We start from the raw sequence: 25606 nt of genomic DNA on the forward strand, positions 1-25606 counted from the left end.
ATTTCCTCTGCGTTAGGGACAGGCTTCAGTGCCCTCCACATGCCTGCTCACCTGTGCCTCACCATACTGTTGTGGAAGGTCATCGAGAAGACATGACCGCCAGTTAACCCATGAGTTGGACCCAGGCACTTGGAACTCCCCATCCCCACGCCTGTCCTTGTAATGTGGGTTTGGCTTGCCTTTCCTCCTCACAGAGGTAAGGACACAGGTCACAGCCTTGAGATGGTGATGTGGGGTGCACGGTATACATGACTGAACCCAGTTAAGGCCTCTATGTAAACTTTTAAGATTTAGTGGGCAGGTGTGGGGATCCACATCTTGCTGCTGCCCAAGGAAAACCTCGTGTTTAAGTTCCCTTTGCTTATTAAACCTGCCACCCACCAACCTGGAGTGGCCAGCCTCTTTTTATCACCTGGATCTAAGCATAGGGGCCAGTTTCAGAGTCTATCGAAGAACCTCCCAAGAGGGTTGGGAACCAAGAAATAACCCCCCATTTTTTCTTTAAAGATTTCATTTATTTGACAGAGAGAGGCACAGCGAGAGAGGGAACACAAGCAGGGGGAGTGGGAGAGGGAAGAAGCAGGCTTCCTGCCGAGCAGGGAGCCCGATGCGGGGCTCGATCCCAGGACCCTGGGATCCCGACCTAAGCTAAAGGCAGATGCTTAACGACTGAGCCACCCAGGAGCCCCACCTCTTTGACATAGCTACTATCAATCTCATATTTCAGAAGAGGAAATTGAGGCACAGAGCGATTTCATAAATTTCCCAAGATAATATATTCGCCTGATTAGCAACAGAGATGAGAGCCGAACTCAGGCATTTTGGCTTCAGAGGCCACTATTGCTATTACTTTAGAGCTTTCTCCCAGGGTAGTCCCCCAGAGTGCTGATTTAAAATGCAGGCCCTGGGGGCACCTGGGTGGCTCAGTCGTTAAGCATCTGCCTTCGGCCTAGGTAATGATCCCAGGGTCCTGGGATCGAGCCCTGCATGGGGCTCCCTGCTCAGCGGGAAGCCTGCTTCTCCCTCTCCCACTCCCCCTGCTTGTGTTCCTGCTTTCGCTATCTCTCTCTCTGTCAAATAAATAATAAAATCTTTAAAAAATAATAAAATAAAATGCAGGCCCTAGGGCCCATGTCCCAAAGATTCGGATTTGGTGGGTCCTGGGGGAAGGCCCATCAGCCTGCTGGGGCTTAGCAAGCATCCTGGGGAGCGCTCCCCTGCTCCCTGTGGTCACGCTTTCACATACTAGATTTGTCACAAGAAGGTCCTTGAGGCAGTTTCCCTCCTAGACAAAGTTCTCGCGTGGGACAGGACCCAGAACCCCTCCCTCCGGTACTGTCAGTCCATCTTCTCACTAGGTGCTTCTCTCTCCCTACAACTATGCTCGTGACATCCCCTGTCAGGAACGCGGGGCAAAGCTGAAAAGCAACCACAGGCTACCTCAGACCTCTAGCTGCCTTTCTTGGTTTTAACATCAAATGGTTGGAATTAATAGTCCACCTTTCCGTGCCCACCCTCAGTTCCCTCCCCAGCCCATTACCTCTGGCTTCCACCACTGTGCCCTTGATGGGGCTCTAACTAAGGTCTCAGGTGGTCTCTCTCGCCTGGCCCCAGAGGGACATTTTCCAGGACCTCCTTCTGCACAGTGCATCAGGGCTCACCCCTTCCTGACACCCTCTTCCCGCTGGGCTGCCATTGCCCCATTCTCCAATTGTTTCTCTGCTATTCCTGGATCCTCTCTTCTGCTCTTTACATTCAGGGGCTCCGTGAAGTTCTGCCCTGGGGTGTTCTTTTCTCCTTCTTCGGGCAATGTCAGCCTTTCATGTGGTTTCAGTAATCATCTATGAAATCCCTCTCTTGATGTTTCTTTCTCATTCTCTTGCTCTTTGGAAGTCTTGTCCTTTATTTTTAAGCATCTTTTGTATAAACCTGTTTGAAGGCCCCGCAGTTATTACAATCTTATCCCAAACAACTCATTATTTGTGTATCTTCCCCAAACACGTTTTTAGCTCTTTATTTTTTAAAAATTTCTGTGAATACTTTCATCATCTACACAGTTTCCCAAGTCAGAAAGTTGATTCATCCTCAACTCCCCACCCCCACTTTAACGCAAGTCTTGAACTTTCTAGAAAGTGCCCCTCTACTGCTTTAGTTCAGGTTGACACATGACCTCAGAACTGGTCTCCTAGTCTATCTTTAATGTGTCATCAGATTTGACTCCCAAAGAAACAAAGCTGATAATACATCTCTGTTGCATCGACATTCAACCGAAAGCTCAAGTCTGAACCCCTTGACTTAAAGATTCGATTTCATGGCAGCCCCTTCTTGGACCCTTCCCACTGTGCTTCTGCCACCCTCCACTGCTGCTCACTTCGGCGAGCCTCCATGTTCTTGATTTGCACAAGCCGACTCCTCCAACACCTTTTTTGATTTCTTCATTTGGTTAAACTCTGCCTTATTTTCTAAACCCAGTTGAATGCCATCTTGTCTGCGAAGCCCCCATTCCTCCAAGCAGAGACCGAGTTACTCACACTCTGGCTGCTCCAGGATTTGATACCCCCAATGCATCTGAATTACTTTCTCACACATCTGTCCTCATCCCTCAGCTGAGAGCATCGCAGGGAAAGACCACTGATTTGTCGGATCTGTCTCTGTAGCCTCAGAGCCTGCACGCAGTGGATACTCGCTAAGTGTTATTCTAACAGATAGCAGTTGCTCCCTGGGATTCAGAGGGCAATCAATGTCATACTTACTTATCTTCCTAAGCTCCATTAAGTTTGGCTCGAGCAGTCACTTGCCAGTGGAAATCTTGTGCAGGGAAATTTTGAGCCCTACGAGACCAAGTAATTATCGACGGGCCAGCGTCCTGCATGCTGGCTTGTGAGGGTCACCACTGCCCGGGCAGACTAGAGTTGTGGCCGCACTTGCAATGGAAGAGTCAGGAAGATTAGGCCCACGCCATCTGTATCCATCTATAGAGGTGTCTACACTGCCAACTCCTTCTGAAGCCTGCCTATCTCCAGGGCCCAGCACCTAGGCTAAGACCTAGTTACTGGAGCCACTTGAACCCCTGACCTGCCCTCGCCCTGGCTTGGGGAGTCCCCAGCCTCATCTCCTTCTGCCCTCAAGGGTCAAATTCTCTGTCCTCTTTGTGTCTCCAAAATCAAGATTAGCTGGTCGGTAGGCCTAGCCCAGGCACTGACAACTTACATGCCCGCGCGCATCGGAAGTGGGCCATGTCAGAGAACAGCAGAAGGGGGCGAAGGATGGCGGCGGCTTTTCAGTTGCAGCTAACTGACAACACGAGGGAGGGAGCCGCCCATGGTGGCCAAAGGGCTCTTTCTAATTTTTTGAGAGATGCTGGGAATGGGATTTTTGTGAGAATGTGGTAGTTGATTTTTAAAAACATCATTTTGGGAGCCAAATAAAACCCGTTTGTAGGCCAGATTCAGTTGGTGGCTGGGCAGTTTGTGACCTGTGACCCAGGGCTTTCTCTCCTAAGAGTTTTAGGGTTTGTCTCTGTGGTGGCTCTCCCTGCCTAGCAAATGTTCTTCTGCCCTGGGAAACACAAGAGAACCGCTTACTCTGACTGCAAGTTGTAGAACCCAGTGCTGGCAGCTTCTGTCTTCATGGCAATGGTGGGAACGCTATAGACTTTTCCATGGTGGGCCCCAGGAGTGAGCACATAAAACATAAAGGCTGGTTAGTATCTTAATAAGCTGCCTTGTAATATGTGGTTATTATGGCAGAGAAATGAAGGATAGCCCAAGGTTGTACCCTTTCTTCTAAGGACCACTTCTGTATTTGAACAGTGACCTTCTGTATCAGTGTGTTCTAGGGAAGGACCAATTTTTAAAATCTGTCATGAGTTAATAGTAAAATATGATAATAAATTACTGGAAAAAGTGAACTAAAAGATATACACAATGCAAAGCTCCAATTTTATATTATTAGACACAACAGACATAAAATTAGTCTGTCAAATGATGATAAAGCAGTGGTTCTCAACCAGGAGCATTTGCCTCATGGGGACGTTTGTCAGTGTCTGGAGACGTTTTGGTTATCAAAACTGGGAGGAGGGTGCTATTGGCATCCAATAGGTAAATGCTAGCAATACTGCTAAACATTCTAGAATGCCCAGAACCGCCCCACAACGGTCACCAGGCCTAAGAAATCAATAGTGCGGGAGTGCCAGGTGGCTAGATCTGTGAGCGTCTGCCTCTTGATCTCAGGTCTTGATCTCAGGGTGGTGAGTTTAAGCTCCATGTTGGGCCCCATGCTGGGCGTGGAGCCTACTTAAAAAAAAAGTCAAGAGTGCCAAGGTTGTTTCCATTATAGTTTCTAAATGACTCCCTCATTTTTTGTCTTTTCCTCTGTGTGGACCAGTCAGGAGCACTTCCCTGACTGGCACTGGTCTATAGATCATACTCCAAGAATTAACATTGCCAATGCCTTTCTGACCAAACCCAAAGCATAAGCCAATAGTGGGATTTCCAGGAAACTTAATGTCTTATCCTCATAGCAGGTGGTTAAGAATAAATCTAAGATTGTGAATTCATCAACTTCTATTATGGTACTTTTCAGATAACATATCGTCCTCTTTGGGGACAGAGGCATAGCTGAGGAAGAGCCTCTGTCTTTTTTTTTTTTTTTTTTTTAGGATTTTATTTTTTATTTATTTATTTGACAGAGAGAGACACAGCGAGAGAGGGAACACAAGCAGGGGGAGTGGGAGAGGGAGATGCAGGTTTCCCGCTGAGCAGGGAGCCCGATGCAGGGCTCGATTCCAGGACCCTGGGATCATGACCTGAGCCGAAGGCAGACGCTTAACGACTGAGCCACCCAGGCGCCTGAGCCTCTGTCTTTTTAGATACTATTGTGGCAGGTGTATCTGAACCTTTCTTGTTTAAGCCCTGTGTACATGGGGAGAAATGGAATGGTATTCTTAACTTTCTTGAATTTTAAAAATTAAAAACAAAACACAAAAAGTCTCTTGAAAAGAGTGATCGAAGTGAATGACTGATTAGTAGTCAAGTCATTATCAAGTGTCTTCATTGTTTGCTAGCTGCAAGAATCGTGTTCGATGTCAAATGGCTTTTTTTTTTAAAGATTTTATTTATTCATTTGAGACACAGAGATAGAGAGAGAGAGAGAAAGCATGAGCAGGGAGAGAGGCAGAGGGAGAAGCAGGCTCCTTGCTGAGCCAGGAGCCCGATGTGGGGCTCGATCCCAGGACCCTGGGATCATGACCTAAGCCGAAGGCAGTCGCTTAACCATCTGAGCCACCCAGGCGCCCCGATGTCAAATGGCTTTTAATTTCTCCATGTCACTCTCCCAGACCCTCCCTAGACTCAGGGAGGGAAATGCTTCTTACAATGCCAAATCCAGATAAAATGAAACATGGAAGTTGTGCCACATGTTGCAAAAAGGAAGAGCTTTTGGAATCCACGAGTTTGAATCTCAGCTCTGTTGCTTACTATTGTAGCCTTAGACAAAAGACTAATTTTAAATTGATAAAATGAAAGTAGTAATAATTGATTTTCAGGATAGCTGTGAAGATGATGTGCCAAGTGCTCAGCACAGCTTGGCTCATTTGGACACTGCAGTTGGTATTTATCTTTCTTTTTGGCTGTCTGCATCTATCCCTCCTTCTTATGTGTGTGGTGGTCCTCTCACTGAGTATGGTAATGGTGGGGGCACTTCAGCACCTGGGGAAGCCAAGAAAGGAGATTAGTCTCCACCATTGGATCCAGGCAGACCAATCAGATGCACACACGTGATTGATAGGATTAAGTGATACAAAAATAAGAAACTGTACTCTCTCAGGGTACCTGAAGTAGGGTCTGATGGTGGCAATGGGGCTTTCAGGGAGAGGGGACATCCTTGGCCAGACTTGTCCAAGCAAAAGGATGCTTGCTGGGCTTGCTACGGAACTTCCCAAACTAGCTTGGTTCTTGCTTGACTTCCAAATCTGATTTTCCAACCTCCAACCTCCTCAAGTCTGTGTGCCCTTGGTATCCTCCTAATTAGGTGCTTATAAAATTTTTTTTAAGATAGCCAGATGCCATTTAGGTTGCTTGAAAACAATAAATGTTAAATCCCTTGCTCATTTTTTTTTTCTCTCCCACCTCTCCATTTTTGTTTCTATGAATTGCTGTATACTGTTTCTCTTGGCCTAGAATTCTTCTGTGAAGTGTCTAATTTGGGTTCCTTCTCAAGTTTTTCTGCACCAAAGTGTACTGTTTATAATCTAATTGATGTTTTCTGAGCTCTGCTTGGAACTTACAACATAAATGAATGTTCTTTTATAAACAATACCCTCTTGACTCAAATTCTTCCCCTTTCCCCTCCCCAAAATGCACACACAATTAGACCAGTCCTATTATTATTTATCTGTGGTTTTCTTGACTCTCTAACATAGCTACTTTCTCTCTTTTTTGGGGGTGGGTGGGTAGGTATTTACTTTGCGTCAGGCACTGTGTCAAATGTTTTCTAACTGTGGCAGAGATTGCTGGCTGCCCACCCAATATCCATTCTCTCCCTTTTCCTCAACAACACAACCTCTAAAGTGCCTAACACACACACACACGCACACACACACACACGCACACACACAGACACCAACTTCTCTTGAAGAGCGCCCGTCCACTGCATTTTACATGGAAGTTGTTGGATAAGGCTTCCAAGAGAGTTATTTTAAGGGACCGGACTCAGCGGCAAGGTGCTACTTTTGCCCTTTCACCCTTCTTTCTCTTGTTTAAACATGAGTCAATCCAGAGTCCAGAGTTCTGACAGCCATTCTGTCACCATAAGGAAGTCCTGAAGGTGAAAGCCTATATTAAGGATGCTGGAGCAAAAAATGAGAAGCCTGCTGGGTCACTGACGAAAACATGGAGCTGCAGTACCAGCTATAGACCATCTACCTCAACTATCTTCATGTTGAGTGAAGAAAAAAAATCTAATTTATTTAAATTTCTGCTAATTTGGTCTCTGCTCAAGCAACTGAAAACACTCCTTTACCAATATATAGATAATCATGCAAAAATCCTATAGGGTTCGTTCTTTTGTCCATTTTACAGGATGTGAAGTCTTAGGCTAGCTAGTTATGTAACTTGCCTGAGTTACTCATTCATTGGACAGATCTGGATTGAACCAGTAGCACGTGAATCAGCATTTGAAAGCAGTGTTTGAGAACAAAGACTAGATACCTAATCATTACATTTTACTGTCTCTGAGTTGAGCATGCCAGTAGAATTTTAGACGAATGCAATTTGTGGACCTTCTTGGGTAGGTGTGACTGCTGGAAATTTTCTTATTGGAACAGATCCTCAGGATGTTCTTTCTTCTCTTTCATGCCCTGTCCAGCAAAAGGCATGTTTTTTGCCTTCGACTAAATTGGTCTGATGGCCAACTTTGCATGGAAGAGATATTTCTTTTTCTTTTCTTTGAATGTAAATTTCTAATTCCTTGGAACATTCCTAGGGGAATCTGTTGTTGAGATGAAATCAACTTCCAGGAAAGTGTGTGTCACAAAGTAAGTGCTCAATAAAAGTTGAATGGATTTATGAATTAATGAATGCTGTTCTCACAGCAATTTTCCCTGGGACACTGATTTCCCAAGCTCTTTCTTAAGAGCCATTTTTGTGTCCTGCCTTGTTGTGAAAAGTAGAAGCTTCTTTGTGAGGAATCCTGACTGCCTAGGCGCAGTCTGGTTCCTACAACACCAACTAACCTATCTTTGTACTCTCTAAGGACACTTTTTTTTTTTTTTTTTTTCTGAAAGGTTTTGGTGAAAAGCTCTTATTACAGATTGTGGAAAGAGTTTTTGCTAACTCATGCAATCCAGTGTAGAAACTGGGCAGAGGCTCTGTAATCATAGAAGCTACATTCCAATCATGGTTCTGAAACTCCTCACCTCTGTATATGTGGGCAAGTTACTTAAGCTGAGCCTCCACTTGTCCATCTGTAAAAAGGGCACAGTAATAATTCCCATTCTTATAAGGATTATAGGAGGGAATGTATGAAAAGCATTTAGCAGAGTGCCTAGTTCACAGTGCATGTTTAAAGATGATAGCAACTATCACTAGTGAAAATACTCACTTCTGCTTAGAAGCATTTCTTAATCCTTCAGGTAGAATTAGCCATCTCCTTGGTGGTGGCTCCTTAATGCCCCATATCTTTCAAAGAACACAAAATATCTAAGAAAGTTTAGCTGGTTCTAAGCTTGTCTTACCTACACTAAATTATTCTGAGGGCAGGATTTTTCTTGAAATTACTAGTAACTGGCACAGGGAGAACTGCTCAGTAACTGAAGAATAAAAGAACCAAAGAATATGACAATATAACAGTATAACACTGAATATTGACATAACATTGAATATGACAATATAACAATGCCTTTGTTATAAGAATAAATATGAGAGTTGAGATAAGCCAGGTAAGCCTATTCATAGAGCAATTTCTGGTTTTCAGTCTAAGAAATTCTGAATGGTATATTCCCTGGTGGGAGCAGGGGAGAGGAGAGTGTGGGAGCGTTCCCTGGTCCAGGTGTGTAAATGGACATTTCTGCAATCCACTGTGGCCCAGCTGGTCCTGGTTTATCTCCCACAGGGAGATATATAATTTAGCAGTTGTGGACACTGGTCACTGTTCTGAGCTGGAGTAGAGAGGGTTCACTTATTATAATGCTAAAAGCAAAAAGAAAAACTTGCTGGAGCATATAGTTCTTTCAGTAATTTTTAAATTGAGTTACCAAAGGTGAACTGAATTTCTCATTTATGTTTTCATCACTAGATCTCAGTCCTTTATCTGCTGAAACCAGATACAAGAGAGTAAGCTGGGAGAAGGGGTCTCAGAAACTTCATAAAATTTGTCTGCAGGGTCTTAACTATTTTTAATAACTCTAGTTGTAGGTATATTAGGAATAATCAGTTCTTACCTGAGAGCAGAAGTCTGCCCTGTCTTCACTGATAGGGCCGTAAACTATGCTAGGAAAGGAGGAAAAGTTAAACTATACCAGCAAAGCAGAGGAAAGAATTCACCTGCTAAGGAGCCATACTAGGCTCTGTGCAAAAATAAACCAGGAATTTTTTTTAAGCCCGTTGAGAGAGCTAGATTACAAATGCAGTTCCCTAATGTAGTTGTCATAAACGTGCTTTGAAATGCCATTAACTGATTGCTCCTATCATACCAACAGCCTAACTTAAAAGCTCCCAAGGGAATTTAACTTTAAACATAAAGCTTGTTAGAGGAACGATAAAAAAGCAGCATTTGCTGATTAAATTTAAATTTACAATAGGAACATGGTTGCAACCCAACTTCCACGGGCTTGCTGGAAGAAATACAGTGTTGAGAACGTTTTAGTCTGAACACCAAATAAATATTGGGCCTTTCTAATTCACCACCTCCTTCTGCTCACTAGCCCCCTGCCTTTCCCTTCTCCAAGCTGGAATTTTGCAGAGGCAAGAGAGGCTGAAATCGGATAGGGGAACAGGGATTCGCCTGTAGAACTCTGAAATGTCAAGGCGGTACTGAATGAATGGGTAGCGGATCCTGCTCACGGCAGCGGCCCCAAAATAGGTTCCCTGAGCTGGTGGCCTGGAGCAGGCATCATATTTAGCTGAGGGCTTCTGGGGCCAGATCGGATGCCGCGAGGTAGTTACTCCAAAACGCTGGACTCTGGGAAAGTCACAGGCCGAGGCTCACTCACCTGCCTTGCCTGGGAGAGCTGCTGGGGGTGTTCTCTGCCTCCTCCCACCCAGTCAAATCACCTACGCTCCCACACACTGTTCCCACCCCTTCCCAGCGAGGTCAAAGGAACCCTAGCCGTGGGTCAAGTCGATGGCATGCAGCCAGCCGCACGCCAAGTATTAATAAAGAGCCTTGGGCTGCAGGAGACTGGCGCTGGAGCCTCGGGTTGCAAAGTGAAAGGAGCGCCAGGCGTGTGTCCTTGGCTCTCCCACTGCCGTGGAGCGCGCCCAGCTGCTGCCGGGCACACCTGCGGGGCCCCAAGGGGGGCGCTGCCTCAGCAACTGCAGCCGCAGCCTAGACCGAAGGAGCCGCTCGGGGGACAGCCCGGAGTCGGGGAGCAGCGATGAGCAGCCACCCGGACCGCGAGTGCCCGCTGGACGGTAACGACTGGCCTCCGCGCGGCTGCGATTTTAGCCCTTAATCGCTCCCCACGCGGGTTTTTTTCTCTCACCGAAGCTGGTTGACCTGGGGGAAACGAGGCGGAGGGTTATTTCTCTGTAAGGCGCCGGGGGTGGGTAGGAAGTGTCCATCGTCGTGGATTTTTTGCATCCCTTTCTGCACCTTTGGGGGTTATTTTTAGAATTAAACAAGTTAACTTTTATGAAGCGCGGAGAGCCGCGCTTGCACAGGAATGGGCTTTGTGCAGGTTTGTTAAATGAAGTGCATGTCGGGGTTTTACTGCTCGGCGCGCTGCTGCGGGGATCCCTAGACCCCGTGGAAGGGCCTTCCCTGAAAGAAAGCTGATTTTGCTTCTACTTTGGGACAAGCACAGCACCACCCCTCCCACCTCCACCCTGCTACTCTACCAACAGGCGTTAAAAGAGGCTACCCTGATCTTACAGAGAGAGTGATGCCCTGAAGTGCTTAGGATGGGAGCCTGCAGGTGGGGGACTGGATGTTAGTTGTTTAAAGAAAGTGTTGAGCAGCAGAATTCCCCAGACTGATTTTATAACGCGGATGTCATTTAGTTCTATTGTCATATCATGATTACCAGCTTTAGCGAGGGAGGGTCTTAGATGGCTTTGAACGTGTGATGAAATACTGTGAACGTTGTTTCCGTGAAAACTCACCCATCCATAAACGTTTGGATGTTTGCCAAGGGTTTCACGCTAGACCCCTTACCTGCCCTCGCCGGCGAAGAGCCCTGCTTTGAAAGGTCATTACTATTGCTATTTAGGCATTTTCACGAACTAGTTAGTTGTTGACCTTTTAGGAGGAGCCCTCCTCCAGGAATAATTCCTCTTTGCATCAGTACCCTTTCGAATTGTACTGAACACGACTTAATGAAGCTGTGTTATGTCGGAGCTCTCTGGGGGCTTGGGCTCAACAGGTGCGTCAGGTACCCTGGCTTGCGTTCCCTGCGGATCATTTTCAGGGCGGGGAATTTTGCAGAGTAGTTGGCAAGACAAGAACCATTGTACTACAAGAAACATTTTTCGTTTGTTCCTTTTACTGTCCCCCAAAAGTTCCAGCATAATTGCCCCGGATCCTATTCAAAAAAAATTTTTTTTCAAGTTGCATTATTATTGTTTCATTATATGGTATTAAACAAAAAACAACTAGCTTTTAAACTGCAGGAGCTTTGCCATCAAGGCTTTAAGGACCATCCCTTCAATAGAAGTTGCAGATTTGGACACAAAATGAATCACAGAGACCTCCAAGGTGGGGCTTCACCTGATACTCGTTTCGTGAATAATACAGCACAAAATTCTCATGCAATGGAGTTGTTGTAGAGCAGGAATTTTCCTGCTTTAGCTGTGCTTCATTGCAAGTTCCCAGATGTGGTTTAAATACTTTACTTAAAGTTGTCTAGACTGTGGCTTCTGTGGTAGGGGCCCTTTCAGCTAGGGATTGAGTCCCAACAAGTGTTGGTCCATAGACTCAAGAGGACACCATGGAATGCATCTTTGCTGTTCATCTCCTGCTGCTTATTGGTGGTGGAACGGCTAAATTTTGTAGACTAAGACTTGAAACCATGTGGATTTGGGTGAGCACATAGGATATTTAGAGTTGAAGGATTTAGACCAACAAGATACCAGCTATCTATTCTACATCTGGCTGTCTCATTGATAATCTCTTTAAAAGGTATACACTTACAGTTTGTATATAAAAAAAAAAATTTTAAGATTTATAATAGCATCAAAAAGAATACTTACAGATAATCTAACCAGGGAGATAAGAAGTTTCTACACTGAAAACTGCAAACATTACTGAAAGAAATTAAAGAAGACACGAATAAATGAAAAGGCATCTCATGTTCATTGATTGGAAGATTTAATATGGTTAAGACGTCTATACCACCTGAAGTGAACTAAGATTCAGTACAATCCCTATCAAAATTCCAAGAGCATTTTCTGCAGAAATAGAAAATTTCACCTTAGAATTCATATGGAATCTCAAGGGACCCTAAATAGCCAAAACAATTTTGAAAAATAGCACACTTGGAGGACTCACACTTCCTGATTTCAAAACATATTGCAAAGCTACAATAATTGAAAGTGTGATACTGGCATAAAGACAGATAAATAGACCAATGGAATAGAATTGAGAGTCAAGAGATAAACCTTCATGTATGTGGTCAAATGATTTCCAATGTAAGACCACTCAGTGGGGAAAGGACAGTCTCTTTAACAAATGGTGTTGAGAAAACTGAATATCCACCTGTGAAAGAACCAAGTTGGACCCTTATTTTACACAATATACAAAATAACTGAAAAGTGGATTAAAGGCCTAAACTTAAGACCCCAAACTATAAAATTCCTGGGAGAAAACAGGAGAAATCCTCATGACGTTTGATTTGGCAGTAGTTTCTTGGGTATGACACAAAAAGCATAGGAGACAAGACCAAAAATAGACACCTGAGACTTCATCAATCTAGAAAGCTTTTGTGTACCAAAGGACACAACCAACAGAATGAAAAAGCAACTTGTGAAGTGGGAGAAAATATTTGCAAATCATATATCTGATAAGGGGTTAATATTCACACTATATAAAGAATTCCTACACTCAATTACAAAAAATCAAATAACCCCATTAAAAATTAGGCAAAAGACTTGAACAAATATTTCTTCAAAGATGATACACAAATGACTCAACAATATATGAAAAGGTGCTCAACATCATTGATCCTCACACTCACTAGGATGACTACTACTAAAAAAACAAACAGAAAATAAGAAGTGTTGAAGAGGATGTGGAGAAATTGGAACTCTTGTAGATGATTGGTGGGCTTGTGAAATGGTGCAACTGCTATGAAAAACAGTATAGAGGTTTCCTCAAAAAATTAAAAATAGGGGGCACCTGGGTGGCTCAGTGGTTAAGCATCTGACTCTTGATTTCAGCTCAGGTCTTGATCTCAGGGTCGTGAGGTCAAGCCCCACATTGGGGTCCATACTGGGCATGAAGCCTACTTAAAAAAAAAAAAAATAGAACTAATGTATTATCCAGAAATCCCACTTCTGGATAAGTATCCAAAAGAATTGAAAAGAGGTCTTGAAAAGATATTTGCACATCCATGTTCATAGCAGCACTATTCACAATAGCCCCCAAATGTCCATCATTGGATGAGTAGATAAACAAAATGTGGTTTATATATACAATGGATGTATTATTCAGCCTTAAAAAGGACAGAAATCCCATCGCACGTTACCCCATGGATGAACCTTGAGGACATTATGTTAAATGAAATAAGCCAGGCATCAAATTATATGATCAAATATTGTATGATCCACTTAAATGAGGTAACTAAAGCAATCAAATTCATAGAAACATAAAGTAGAATGGTGGTTACCAGGGGGTGGGAGAGTAACGGAGAAGGGAAAGTATTTAGTGATTATAGAGTTTCGGTTTGACAAGATGAAAAAGTCCTGGAGATCTGTTTCACAACAATGTGAATATACTTCAACATAGTGAACTATACGCTTAAAAATAGTTAAAATGATAAATTTTATCTTACGTGTTTTTTTACCACAATAAAATAAGAATACTTAATTTAAAAATAAGCAAAACAGGCTTTTAGGAATAGAATAATTTGTAAAATAATTGTAAAACCTACTTGCCTCACTCAACAAGTTTAACCCTCTTTTGTGTATCTTGGCATTGCCATTGTTAGCACTGAATAATATAACATTTCTAGGAGTTGAGATGTATCCAGCTGTTTGTCCCTTCATCGAATGATGGGCAGATTGCTCTTTTGAATTCTTGTAGCTTCTTTTATACTGTTTCTGTCTCCTTCATCATGGTCTCCCATGAATGTCAGCTGTTAATGATTTTCTTCTCATAAATCCTAATAATATCTTTAGTCACCATGTGCCACACTTCCTCCAATTTATTGCTCTTAACAAGCTTGGTTACTGTCTCATATTCTTGGTTTTCTAGCCCACAAAAGGTTGGAATTGTACCTGATGTAAGGTAGATTGCCTCTGAATGACATGTGAATAGGTCTATGTAAGTAGAGTGTACAGGTGTCTATTACACTAACATTGTTCTATTGATTTATTTTGCATTCTTGTGTATTTTTATGTACGTTCTGGATATTTGATGTTGCCAGAGAAGAAGCTTCCATAGAGAGTGTATGCCAGTGAAAAAATATTTTTATGTAAACACATGCATGCATAATTACAGTTCATGCTCACGATTTAAAGAAACTGATAGCATTCTATTGCTGGAGAGATACCCATGTAAACAGATTTGGCAAGTAAGTCCCAGTTTAAAGGAAAATTATAGCTTTCTACTCACTGAACTGTACTGGGAGTATGATTGCTCCCTAACCCTTATGGAGAGGACAGTGCCTGCACGTGATCTTCTTGCTTGCTCTGTTTCTACTGCTCTCATCGGCAGTTCCACTAAGCGGGCCATAGCACAGCCTACAGGAGGCTGAGCAACTGTGCTCGCTCTTTTATACTGCACATGAGTTTTTAAGAGCTTTATTGAGGTATGATTTACATATCATAAAATGCACCTGTTTGAATGTGCAATTCAATTTTTAGCAAATTTACAGAGCGGTGCAACTCTCAGCACAATCCAATTTTAGAGCATTTCATGCACGTGGTATTTCAAAAAATATATTACCATGCTTTTTTCCTGCTATGTCTGAGTATCTGCTCTTCTCTGCAAAAAGCTATCTGCTTAAGAGGAATGATGATCCTTACAGGTAGAATGCAAAGCGAAAGATAATTACTAGTTAGATTCCAGTGGTCAAAATGAGAATTTCAAAGGAAAAAGTCAGGTTATTGCCTTGAGACAGGGCTCTCTAAATTCTTGTATTTCCCCTTTAATATGACCTACTAGGCCTGGAAGATAAAGTCATGGAGTTTGTTCATTGTACAGAGAAGATAACCTTTGTGCACCTTTAAAGCTAGGATGAAAAGGGGAATATTTAATGTAAGAAAAGTCAATGAAAAATCTCCATTCCTGTCATGGGGTGATATTGGGGAGGGAAAAAGAGAGCGAAGCAAGGGAGGCAAGTGTTGAAAGACATGGTATCTATTTCTCATTACTTGGGATCAAAGCCAATGGGCAGGGAGGGGCATAGATCATTTATATGGTAAGTTTCTCAAAACATTGAAGGCAACAACAGAGATCTTTACCAGCTTCTCTTGAAGGAGGTCACCTTGCAATCTCTTCAAAGCAAAAGGGATGGCTCACTGAAGTTCGATGAGGAGGGAGAAGCTGGATTTAGCCTTTTAAGGTGTGGAGGTGGCTCTTTCTCAGGAAGGTGGTTGGATCAGGTACCCTTGATCCTCCTAAGGGTCCGTCTCTGATGAAGACGAAGGCAGAAATCATGGGATGGACCTGCTCTATTGGGGTGGTGATGAAGGATGTGGCATAAGCCCGGAGGGTCTATACCATTATCAATAGCCAAGGTGAGGTCATCATGGAACACCCCTAGTATCTGACCAAGGTGAGGGGGAAGAGACCATGAATATGCTTCAGCCATGATAGCTAGGTGGGAAAGGATGTAGAAAGTGAGATTGCCCAGGGACAAAGGTGCCAATGCTGATCCAAGGACTCTACCACTCTTCCCACCATCTTGAAGTTGAGTCACTTGCTTTTCTACGCATGTACCTCGAAGCCATCAAGAAGAGTATTAGGAGAAGGGGAAATGGACATTTAGGAGATCAAGCATTTTTACATAGTAAAACTGAGCATTGTCTAAAGAGACTGTTTAATTTATTATATTTGACCAAATTTTAATCAGATTGCACTAAGTAAGGTAAATTTTGTTACTCTTTCCAGCAATGGGGCCTCATGGGGATGACAAGATTAATTAGAGACCAAAATAAAAATACTTACATTTTCTTGGTATACCTGTGTGTCATAAAGGTAATGATGCCACAAACAAGCTTGAAACAAATAAAAGTGGCTGCTTCAGCCACTGCCATTGACACCTGGCGGTGTCTTTGGGGAGTGCAGTTGCCATGGGGAAAATATGCACAAAGCTGGGCCTCAGGTCTGCTGATGAAGCTCCCATGGTAAGTGAGGCTTAGCAGAAAAGTTATTTTCTTTTTATTTTTTTTTTAAAGATTTTATTTATTTATTCATGAGAGACAGAGAGAGAGAGGCAGAGGGAGAAGCAGGCTCCCAAGGAGCAGGGAGCCCGATGTGGGACTTGATCCCAGGACCCTGGGATCATGACCTGAGCCGAAGGCAGTCGCTTAACCAACTGAGCTACCCAGGCGCCTAGTTACTTGTTTTTTAAAGAGGGAAAAGTAATGGCCAAATGTCAGTCAAGTCACATTGTAATTTGAAGCTAAAGTACTACTTCATTCATTCATGCCTACAGTTTCTTATAGGCAAAATAATATAGAGAGGTTTTTGCCATAAAACAGCTTTGCTGTGCCTGAAGTAGTCCTCAGGGCCCTAAAGACCACCTTCTTCAAAATTTCCTCCCATGAACCACCACCATGGCGGTCCTGAAACATTTTAGGAATTCACAGTAGTGCAGAGCATTGATGAGGACCTCTTTTAGAAATGCTGGGATGTGATCTGTATTCATTACATGAATAGGATTTTAAGTGAAAAATGGCTTTAGCCCTAGAATCATTGACAGGTAGAGTGGCAAGGCATCTTGTAGAGCATCATTTAACTGACAGCATCATTTAACCAAAGTACTACTTGAAGTCACAGAACTATGTAGGGCTAGAGTTGGGCCTAGAACTCCCCCATCCCAAATTCCACAACGTTCTTTCTGTGCATATTGTCAGAGCAGATAATTAAAAGTAAGAAATCAACACTGTAAGATACTGTTAAATCAGAGTTAAATTTTACATTTGTTTCCACCAGCTTCTGAGGCGCAGTGCTAAGAATTTTAGCACTCAGGAGCTTTTTAATGGGAAATATTACAGAGCAACTGTCTAAATTACTTGATGTCAGCAAGCCATTGTTAAATATTAAAATCTGTTTTGGTGATTTAGCTGCGGCATTGACAAGTTTTAAATTTCCACACTCCAATTTTTGCCTATTAAATATGTTGCTAAGTCCTCCTTTTGTTTGAGTTTCTTGCTGATAAGACTATTCCCAATTCAGCACTCTGGATATTGTGTTGTTTGATCTCCTAATGTTCTGCATTGACTTTCAAAATCAATAGAGACTTAGTTGGTATTTTATGACATATCTTACTAATTCTTTCAAATGCTATGCAGGCCAAAAAAATACATCCAGGGAACATATTTTCTTCATGTGCATTTTCATCATGGTATATTCTGTTATGCCATCAGCTCAGTTTTATTTCAGTACCTAATTTGTGTGAAGCAGAGATAGAGGAGAGAGAAAATCTATGAAAAATTGAATTTCCTAATACTTCTCCGTGGCCTTATTTTTCAAGTTGATGGCACAACAAAAGAGAATTTCAGAAAGTAATTGTGGAACATACATATGATGACAGTTTTGCCCAAAAGTGTTCAATACAATATGTCAGCTTAGCAGTTAATTGTTCCTTTATTGTTTCACATGTGCTCGTCCAGTCTCCCCAGTGAGAGAGGCAGTATGATTTAGTGAAAAGACAAGAGACACTGCAATCAATCATAGTTTGAATATCAGCTCTGCTATTCACTATACCAGCTATGTGACCTCCACAAAGTTAATTAACTTCTCTGATCCTCATTTTCATATTTGTAGAATTGGGAATGATACTCGTTGCATAAGATGTCATAAAGAGTTGCATAAAAACATATAAGTGTCTAGTACAGTGTCTGTCTGGGCCACAAGCATTCAAAAAATGGTAATCACTTGTCTTGATTTGAGTTTTCCAGAAGCAGACCTTAAGTCAAGGATTAGAGTGTAAGTAATTACTTAGACTCTAAGCAAGGTATCACTGTGGGTAATTGAAGCTTAATTCTGCTAGAGAACTCGGGGTGTTAGTGAAGAATACACACCTCAGAGTTATCCCATATGAAAAACAAAAGAGCTGGATATTTATACATTAATTTCTATCAGTGATTGGTTGAAGGATGCTGAGATAATGAGTATTAATTTTTCAGAACTTCAGACTTGCCATGTAAGTGGGCAGAGCAGGTTTTGCCAAAATAGACAGGCTGCAGACAAAGAGATGAAGATGATTGACTTGGAAATCAGATGGCTTGAGCACAGATACACACGTGAAGAACTGCTCTACTCCATTTTTGTTAACTATTATTACATTTCCTTATTGACGGACTTTTGTTTTCCTAACTCCTTATCCTGTGGTGTGCCAAAACCACTTCATACCAGCTCACAAGAGTGTTAAATATTTAGAAATGTTGTAAGCCAATTATTAAACTGTTAGTATCTTGAAATTAGCCCATTGGGAGTTTTTACACCATAAAAATAGACAAGTGCTACCGATCAGAAACCAGCTTACTAGCACACCAACCTCTTCTCCCAGTAGATGCAGAATAGGATTTACATGCATAGGTTCAGGAATCATATAGACCAGAGTTCAAATCTGAGCTCTGACACCTTTTGGCTGTGTAGCTATGGGAAAGTTACCTAACTTCTGTGGGCCTCAGTGTCCTCATCTGTAAAATGGGTATGTATATAAATTGTACAGCTGTGGTGAAGATGAAATGCAATAACATATTGTATGTAAGGAGTACTCTGGAATAAGGTACTTATTATAGAAATTAAGCCTTATGTAATTGTGGGAGAGGCTGAGGAAGGACAATTCCATAAAGAGGAATTGGAGACAGAGAAAAGTTACTAACTAGCCCTCTTGAAGCACTGGCAAGAATGGGTAAGTTGGAGATTATAGAAGAATCTGGAAATGCAGGCAGGTACAGGTGCCAAAGTGTGATCATGAGCAGAGCTGGAGAAAGAAAGCCATTTCTCTGTGTAGCTTTCATCTCTGAGAATGAAGAACCATGCGTTCAGATGAGAGAAGAGATAAGGACAAGCCAATATGTGCTGGCATGTCTGCAACTACTCATCACTGCATTTGATATCAAAGACTGTCAGAGATGCTGGGCCACTGCTTCACTTCCGTCTGAATGCAGATCCAAGAGTCACAGAGAATAATAGATTAGGAAATCATCCCAGAGGGCAGAAGCAGACCCCATTCAATATGTGTAATATGTCCTTGGCTAGATTTCAGAACTGCTATGGACCAGTGACTGGCCCGGTGCCTTCTGTTCTTCCCTGGGAGTATCTATGGCAATAATCTTGTCCTTCCCACTATTTTATATTGAGTGTGGTGTCTGATACTTTTTTTTAGTTTACGGGTCCCTGAACCTAGAGCAGCTGCAACTGAACAGCCTTGTATGCTTAATAGACCTGATACAAATCATGTGATTCTGGACTACAAGCCTCTTTCTATAACAGGATGAGATTTGGGGGGGTTGGGGATGGGAATAAGCATATTTTGTAGGTAGAGGAATATGAATAATTTTTGGTAAGAGGGTGGACTCTAGTAGATTAGAAAAAATGGCTTCAGAGTCCTTTATTCCTTCCTAGTATGCATACTATTTTGCAATGTGACATTGCCTTCGGTCTTCAAGAAGTGGGCTTTTTAAAAAAGTGTCTTTGAATCCAATTGTTCTTGTGACTTGCTTTGATCAACAGAGTATGGCAGAGGTGATGTTATGTGACATACAATCCAAGGCCTCAAGAGGCTTTGCAGCTTTTACCTTCATTGTCTTCAAACCTGCTGTCACCTTGTGAGGAAGAATCAGTCTAATCTCTTTGAAAATGAAACCCTATGTGGAGAGCGAGGTCTCGCTATCCCAGTCTTTCCAGATGAGCTCAGCTCCCAGCCAATGCACAAGCTGATGCAGTTGTGTGAGTGAGCCCAGGAAAGACAAGCAGAATCCCCCAGCCAAACCACAGAATCATGAGAAACCATGTATCATTGTTTTAAACTACTATGTTTTGGGGTCATTTGTTACACAACTATAGCTAACTGATACATCTTCCCAATAAATAATTTTTATGCTTAACTTAACCAGAGTGAGTTTTAGTTGTTTTTATCTTCCCAGGGTTGCTGTGTGGGATAAATATACTATTATTTGTAAAAGACTTACCAAAAACCTGGCACATTGTAAGTGCTAGATAAATGCTGGCTACTATTATATGAGTATTATATGAATACAATCATATAAGTTCCAGATGCTTATGAAGGATGAAGTATGGACAGCTCTTAGAGGCTCTGGTAGATGAATAGAAGGGGGTACATGACCATCAAACAATCTGTGTGCTACTAAATCCCAGTTTTCTCAAATTCAAAATGAAGATATTTGCTAAATTATCTGTAAGTGATTGTCAAGCTCTAAGATCCCACAAAATTGGCCCCAAACCAACCTTGGTCCATATTCTAGATGGATCCAAACTCATACCTCAGTGGATCTCAGCTGTGGACTAACCCATGCCAATGTCTTTATGATCTGTTATGCAGTGTTCTGTGAGTACTTCATTTATCAACATCAGAGTAGCAATGAGATGTGTGGGTATGCCCCGGAGCAACCACTTTGACCATAGATCAAGGATACCATCTCTAATGTAGTTTATGTGACTATGTTGGCTCCCCGGTAGGTTAAAATTTTTAGAATATTTGCTCTGATTTTATATGGGGTTGAGGCTGATTCTGTGTAGCATAAAGGTTGAGAAGGAAGATGCTGGTGGCAGCCTCACCTTCTTTCATACTTCATTGAGCAGTTCATCTCTGTCCCTAAATTTGCATACTCCACTCAGCAGTGCATTTGCCCTGCAAGTGACCAAGTCCTCCCTCCATAGAAGGCAGTTTAGGCCATCTCTTTTTATCTTAATATGCTTCTTGGAAAGGTCTTACTGCCATTCTAAGCAGCTTCTCAGTATATTCTTTATAATCACATGTAATAGACTCAATAAAAGAGTTTTGATAAGTAAGATTTCCTACATTTGAGGTTGGCCTCATGTGAATGTCACAACATGTGTGTTGAGGTGGTAAGGAGCTGAGAGTTACTGTCCTCTAGTCATCTAGAAAATGATCTGCCAAAGGCCTAGGCTAGGAGGAAGAACCCTGGGCACAAATGAGTTTCATATCAGAGTTAATCAACAGATCATGCAAATGAGACACCCATTTAGAGCATTTATTTAAATTTTCATTTAAATTGCTGGTTAAATGGAATACATTAAAATTCTGAAGTCAATACTTGAGCAAATTGGTTTGAAAACTATATATTAAATTGCAGCACATTGCAGTTTAATGCATAGTTCCAAGATAATTGCTTATTGCTTTAGGAGTACAAAATATATGTCCAAATAATTTAGTATGGTTGATGAGACACGAGAAGCAGTATCTTCTTGTTTGCCTTTTTTTGGAAAAAAAGGTAGAATGTGGTAATTATCAACATGATGTCTGCTTCTACCACTTATTAGCTGTCTGATTTGGGCATTTTCTTAATCTTTCTGGCCTCAGTTACTCTACTTGTTAAATGGAGTTAATAAAGATATTTTCCTCATAGGGTTATTATGAGGCTTAAATGAAGTAATTTGTAGAAGGTCCCTAGCTCAGTACCTGATCCATTGTAAATATCCAATGGATGTTAACTATTGTTATTATTTTATAAGTGCATTATGGCATCTACTACTAGAAAAGATAAAAATCACACAGGTGGCTTTATCTGTGGCTTGCATTATATTTCTTTTTAGCAGTGTTGTACTAAACTCTTTTTGCTAAAACAATACTCTACCCATTGACCTCAATCATCCAGACTTGTACTTAAGAAGAATATTTTTAAAAAGAGAAAAAAAAGACAACAACACCATATTTATTTTCTGACAGTAACTGGGTGATATCCAAATTTTAGAGAACAATAAAAATAGATGGGGAATTCTGAAGGTCCAGAGAGTATACTGAGTAAGGTGTGTCTAGTTGATTTTAGCTTTCCTTACTTGGAAATGGCTACTGAAGCTAAGTTATTCAGATTATGAGTTATGGTTCTCTAGTTTCATAGAATACAGAATGACTCTTGCTCACTTTTTGGGGGAGTTAATTGAAAGGACCTTGGAACTCACAGAACTGGAGAGAGAGATAAATAATTAGGTCTTCAAAAAGAGAGGAGCCAAAGCCACTCTGGGCATCTAAAATACCTGGTACTTTAGGTACTTGAGATACCCACAAAAGAGCATAACCTTAATTGACAGTCATGCCAAGACTGTGTCTGGGGGAAAGAGTGGTCCCAGTTGGGATGCTGGTTAGCCCCAAAATGCCCTAAGCAAACAAACTAAAAATGGGTATTCTCCCTACTCAGCCTTATCTCAGAAAACATGAGTCATTGACACAGCAATAAGTTAAATCTGATGTTTCACAAATATATGTAGACAATAAGCAAGATGAAGAGTCAGAAAGGACAAGGAACCAAGGTGGCACAGGGGAAAAATGACAGCACAAACTGTGACTACTAGGGTGGAAGTGGCTAATGAAGGAGAGGGAACACACAGTGGGTACAGTTCCTGGGGAATATATTTCACCTTAGTGCTGTAGCTCCCACTGAGCCAAATGAAAGCATATCTTCCACAGCCAAGTTCTCCAGCCTGGGGCTGAAGGATTGGGCTGAAATTTACTGTGCGGGTATGGCAAATTCAGTTTTCTCATAGAGCCTGACTACATTCAAGTCCTTGCAAGGTAAAGTTGTACCCAGCAGAAAAGTACATAAGGTTTAGAGGTGGGGTGGTGGGTGGGTGGTAGCGGTTTCAAGAGCTGCTTATCAATATGACAAGCTAAAACATACAACAGCAGCTTATCAAGTAATGTTTACTCAAACAATAGAAATAAATGACTCTGGAAAACCTACTCTCCTGAAAATATCAAAAGGTTAACCAATTCCTGGCCTAATGTCCAGTGAAAGGAAAACTTTTTTGAAATTAAAATAAATATCAATATCCATTATCCAATATTCAATATCAACAAAGTGAGCATGAAGGTCATAAACCTCAAAGTCATAAAAGCCATAAATGACAAACCCACAGCTAATATCATCCTCAATGGTAGGAAGCCTTTCTTCTAAGATCAGGAAAAAGACAAGGATGCCCACTCTCACCGATTTTATTCAACATGGTATTGGAGTTCCTAGCCAGAGCAATTAGACAAGAAAAAGAAATTAAAGACATCTAATTTGAAAAAGGAGAAGTAAAACTGTCACTGTTTACAGATGACATGATAATATAAATAGAAAACCCTAAAGATTTCATCAAAAAGCTGTTAGAACTAATAAACAAATTTAGTAAAGTTCCAGGATACAAAATCAATACACAAAAATCTGCTGCATTTCTACACAATAATAACAAACCATCAGAAAGAGAAATAAAACAATTCCATTTACAATTTCATCAAAAAAGAATAAAATACCTAGAGTTTAATTTAACCAAGCAAGTGAAAGACATGTGTATTGAAAACTATAAAACATTAAGAAAAGAAATTGAAGAAGACATTGAAAAGAAATTCCAATGGCATATTTCCAAAGAAATAGAACAAATAATCATAAAATTTGTATGGAACCAAACACACACACACACACACACACACAAAATCCCAAAAGCCAAAGCAACTTTGAGAAAGAAGGACAATGCTGGAAGCATCACACTCCATGATTTCAAAATATACTACAAAGCTATAGTAATCAAAACGGTAATCAAATCAAATACTATTGGCATTAAAACAGACACATCGGAGTGTCTGCTCACTCAGTCATTTAAGCATCTGCCTTCAGCTAAGGTCATGATCCCAGGGTCTTGGGATCGAGCTCCATGTTGGGCTCTCTACTCAGCAGGGAGCCTGCTTCTCTCTCTCCCTCTGCCTGCCACTCTGCCTGCTTGTGCTCTCTCTCAAATTAATAAATAAAAATCTTTAAAAAAATAAAACAGATGCATAGATCAATGGAACAGAATAGAGCCTAGAAATAAACCCACACATATATAGTCAATTAATTTATGACAAAAGAACCAAAAATATACAATGGGGAAAGGACAGTCTCTTTAATAAATGGTGTTGAGAAAACTAAATAATGACATGCAAAAGAATGAAACAACTACTGTCTTCACCATACACAAAAATTAACTCAAAATGGATTAAAAACTTGAACATAAGGCCTGAAACTATAAAACTCCTGGAAGAAAACAAAGGCAGTAAGCTCCTTGACATGTCTTGGAGATGATTTTTTTAAAATCATCTGAAACCAAAAGCCAAGAGCAACAAAAGCAAATATAAATAAGTGGGACTACATCATACTGAAAAGCTTCTGCACAGTAGAGGAAATCGTCAGCAAAATGGAAGAGTAACCCACTGAATGGGAGAAAATATTTGCAAATTGTATATCTGATAAGGAGCTAATATCCAAAATATATAAAGAACACATACAACTCAATAGCAAAGAAGGAAACAATCTGATTTTAAAAATGAGCAGAAGATCTGAAGAGACATTTTTCCAAAGAAGACATACAGATGGCCAACAAATACATGAAAAGATGCTCAACATCAGTAATCATCAGAGAAATGCAAATCAAAATCTCAGTGAGATATCGCTTCACACTTGTTAGAATGGCTAGAATCAAAAATACTAGAAATAACAAATGTTGGTGAGGAAGTGGAGAAAAAGGAATGTTTGTGCACTCTTGGTGGGAATGTAAATTGGCGCAGCCAAGTTGGAAAACAGTATGGAGATACCTCAAAAAACTAAACACAGAACTATCTTATGATCTAGCAGTTCTACTTTTGGGTACTTAGCTGAAGAAAATGAAAGCAGTGTCTTGGGAAAAAATATGTGCATCCTATGTTTATTGCAGCCAAGTATTTATAGTAGCCAAGATAATGAAGCAGCCTAAATGTTCACTGATGGATGAATAGATAAAGAATTTATGATATATATGTCACACATATATATATATGTAGTGGAACATCATTCAGCCATAAAAAAGAATGAAGTCTTGCCATTTGAGGCAACATGGTTGGACCTCAAGAGCATTATGCTAAATGAAATAAGTCAGATAGAGAAAGACAAATATTGTATGATTTCTCCTATATGGAATCTAAACACACACACACACACACACACGGAATCTAAACACACACACACACACACACAAAACAGGGTCATAGAAGCGGAGAACAGATTGGTGGTTGCCAGAGATGGGGAGTCAGAGTGGGAGAAATGGGTGAAGGGGGTCAAAAGGCAAAAAGAAAACAAACAAAAATTGACAACAACAACCAAGGCCTGTCTGAGCAGCAGAACAGCCTGGTCTGATGCTTACAGTTTGTGCAGATTGAACACTGCACATTTAAAGGGCACCATTTACAACTCTGTCTAGAAAAAAATTAATCAATGGATAGATAGATAATAGATGATAGGTAGATAGATGGATAAATAGATAGATAGATAGATAGATAGATAGATAGATAGATAGATAGATA

The 25606-nt window shown here is 41.2% G+C and overlaps 1 protein-coding gene across 2 annotated transcripts in view; it reads left to right on the plus strand.

Annotated features, from left to right (window-relative positions):
• The first annotated feature begins 9720 nt into the window (after positions 1 to 9720).
• GADL1 (glutamate decarboxylase like 1) overlaps positions 9721 to 25606 on the plus strand; it is a 161713-nt gene continuing 145827 nt past the window's right edge. Inside the window, exon 1 of one of the 2 annotated variants that reach the window (XM_034993301.1) lies at positions 9721 to 10130. In XM_034993301.1, the coding sequence (XP_034849192.1) occupies positions 10094 to 10130 (37 nt within the window). In that variant the 5' untranslated portion in view covers positions 9721 to 10093. The remainder of the gene's footprint in view (positions 10131 to 25606) is intronic. The other variant, XM_034993292.1, reaches the window with a different exon arrangement.

The sequence above is a fragment of the Mirounga leonina genome, unplaced genomic scaffold, assembly GCF_011800145.1.
Source record: "Mirounga leonina isolate KUSES-001 unplaced genomic scaffold, KU_Mleo_1.0 Mir_115, whole genome shotgun sequence".
Taxonomy (NCBI): Eukaryota; Metazoa; Chordata; class Mammalia; order Carnivora; family Phocidae; genus Mirounga; species Mirounga leonina.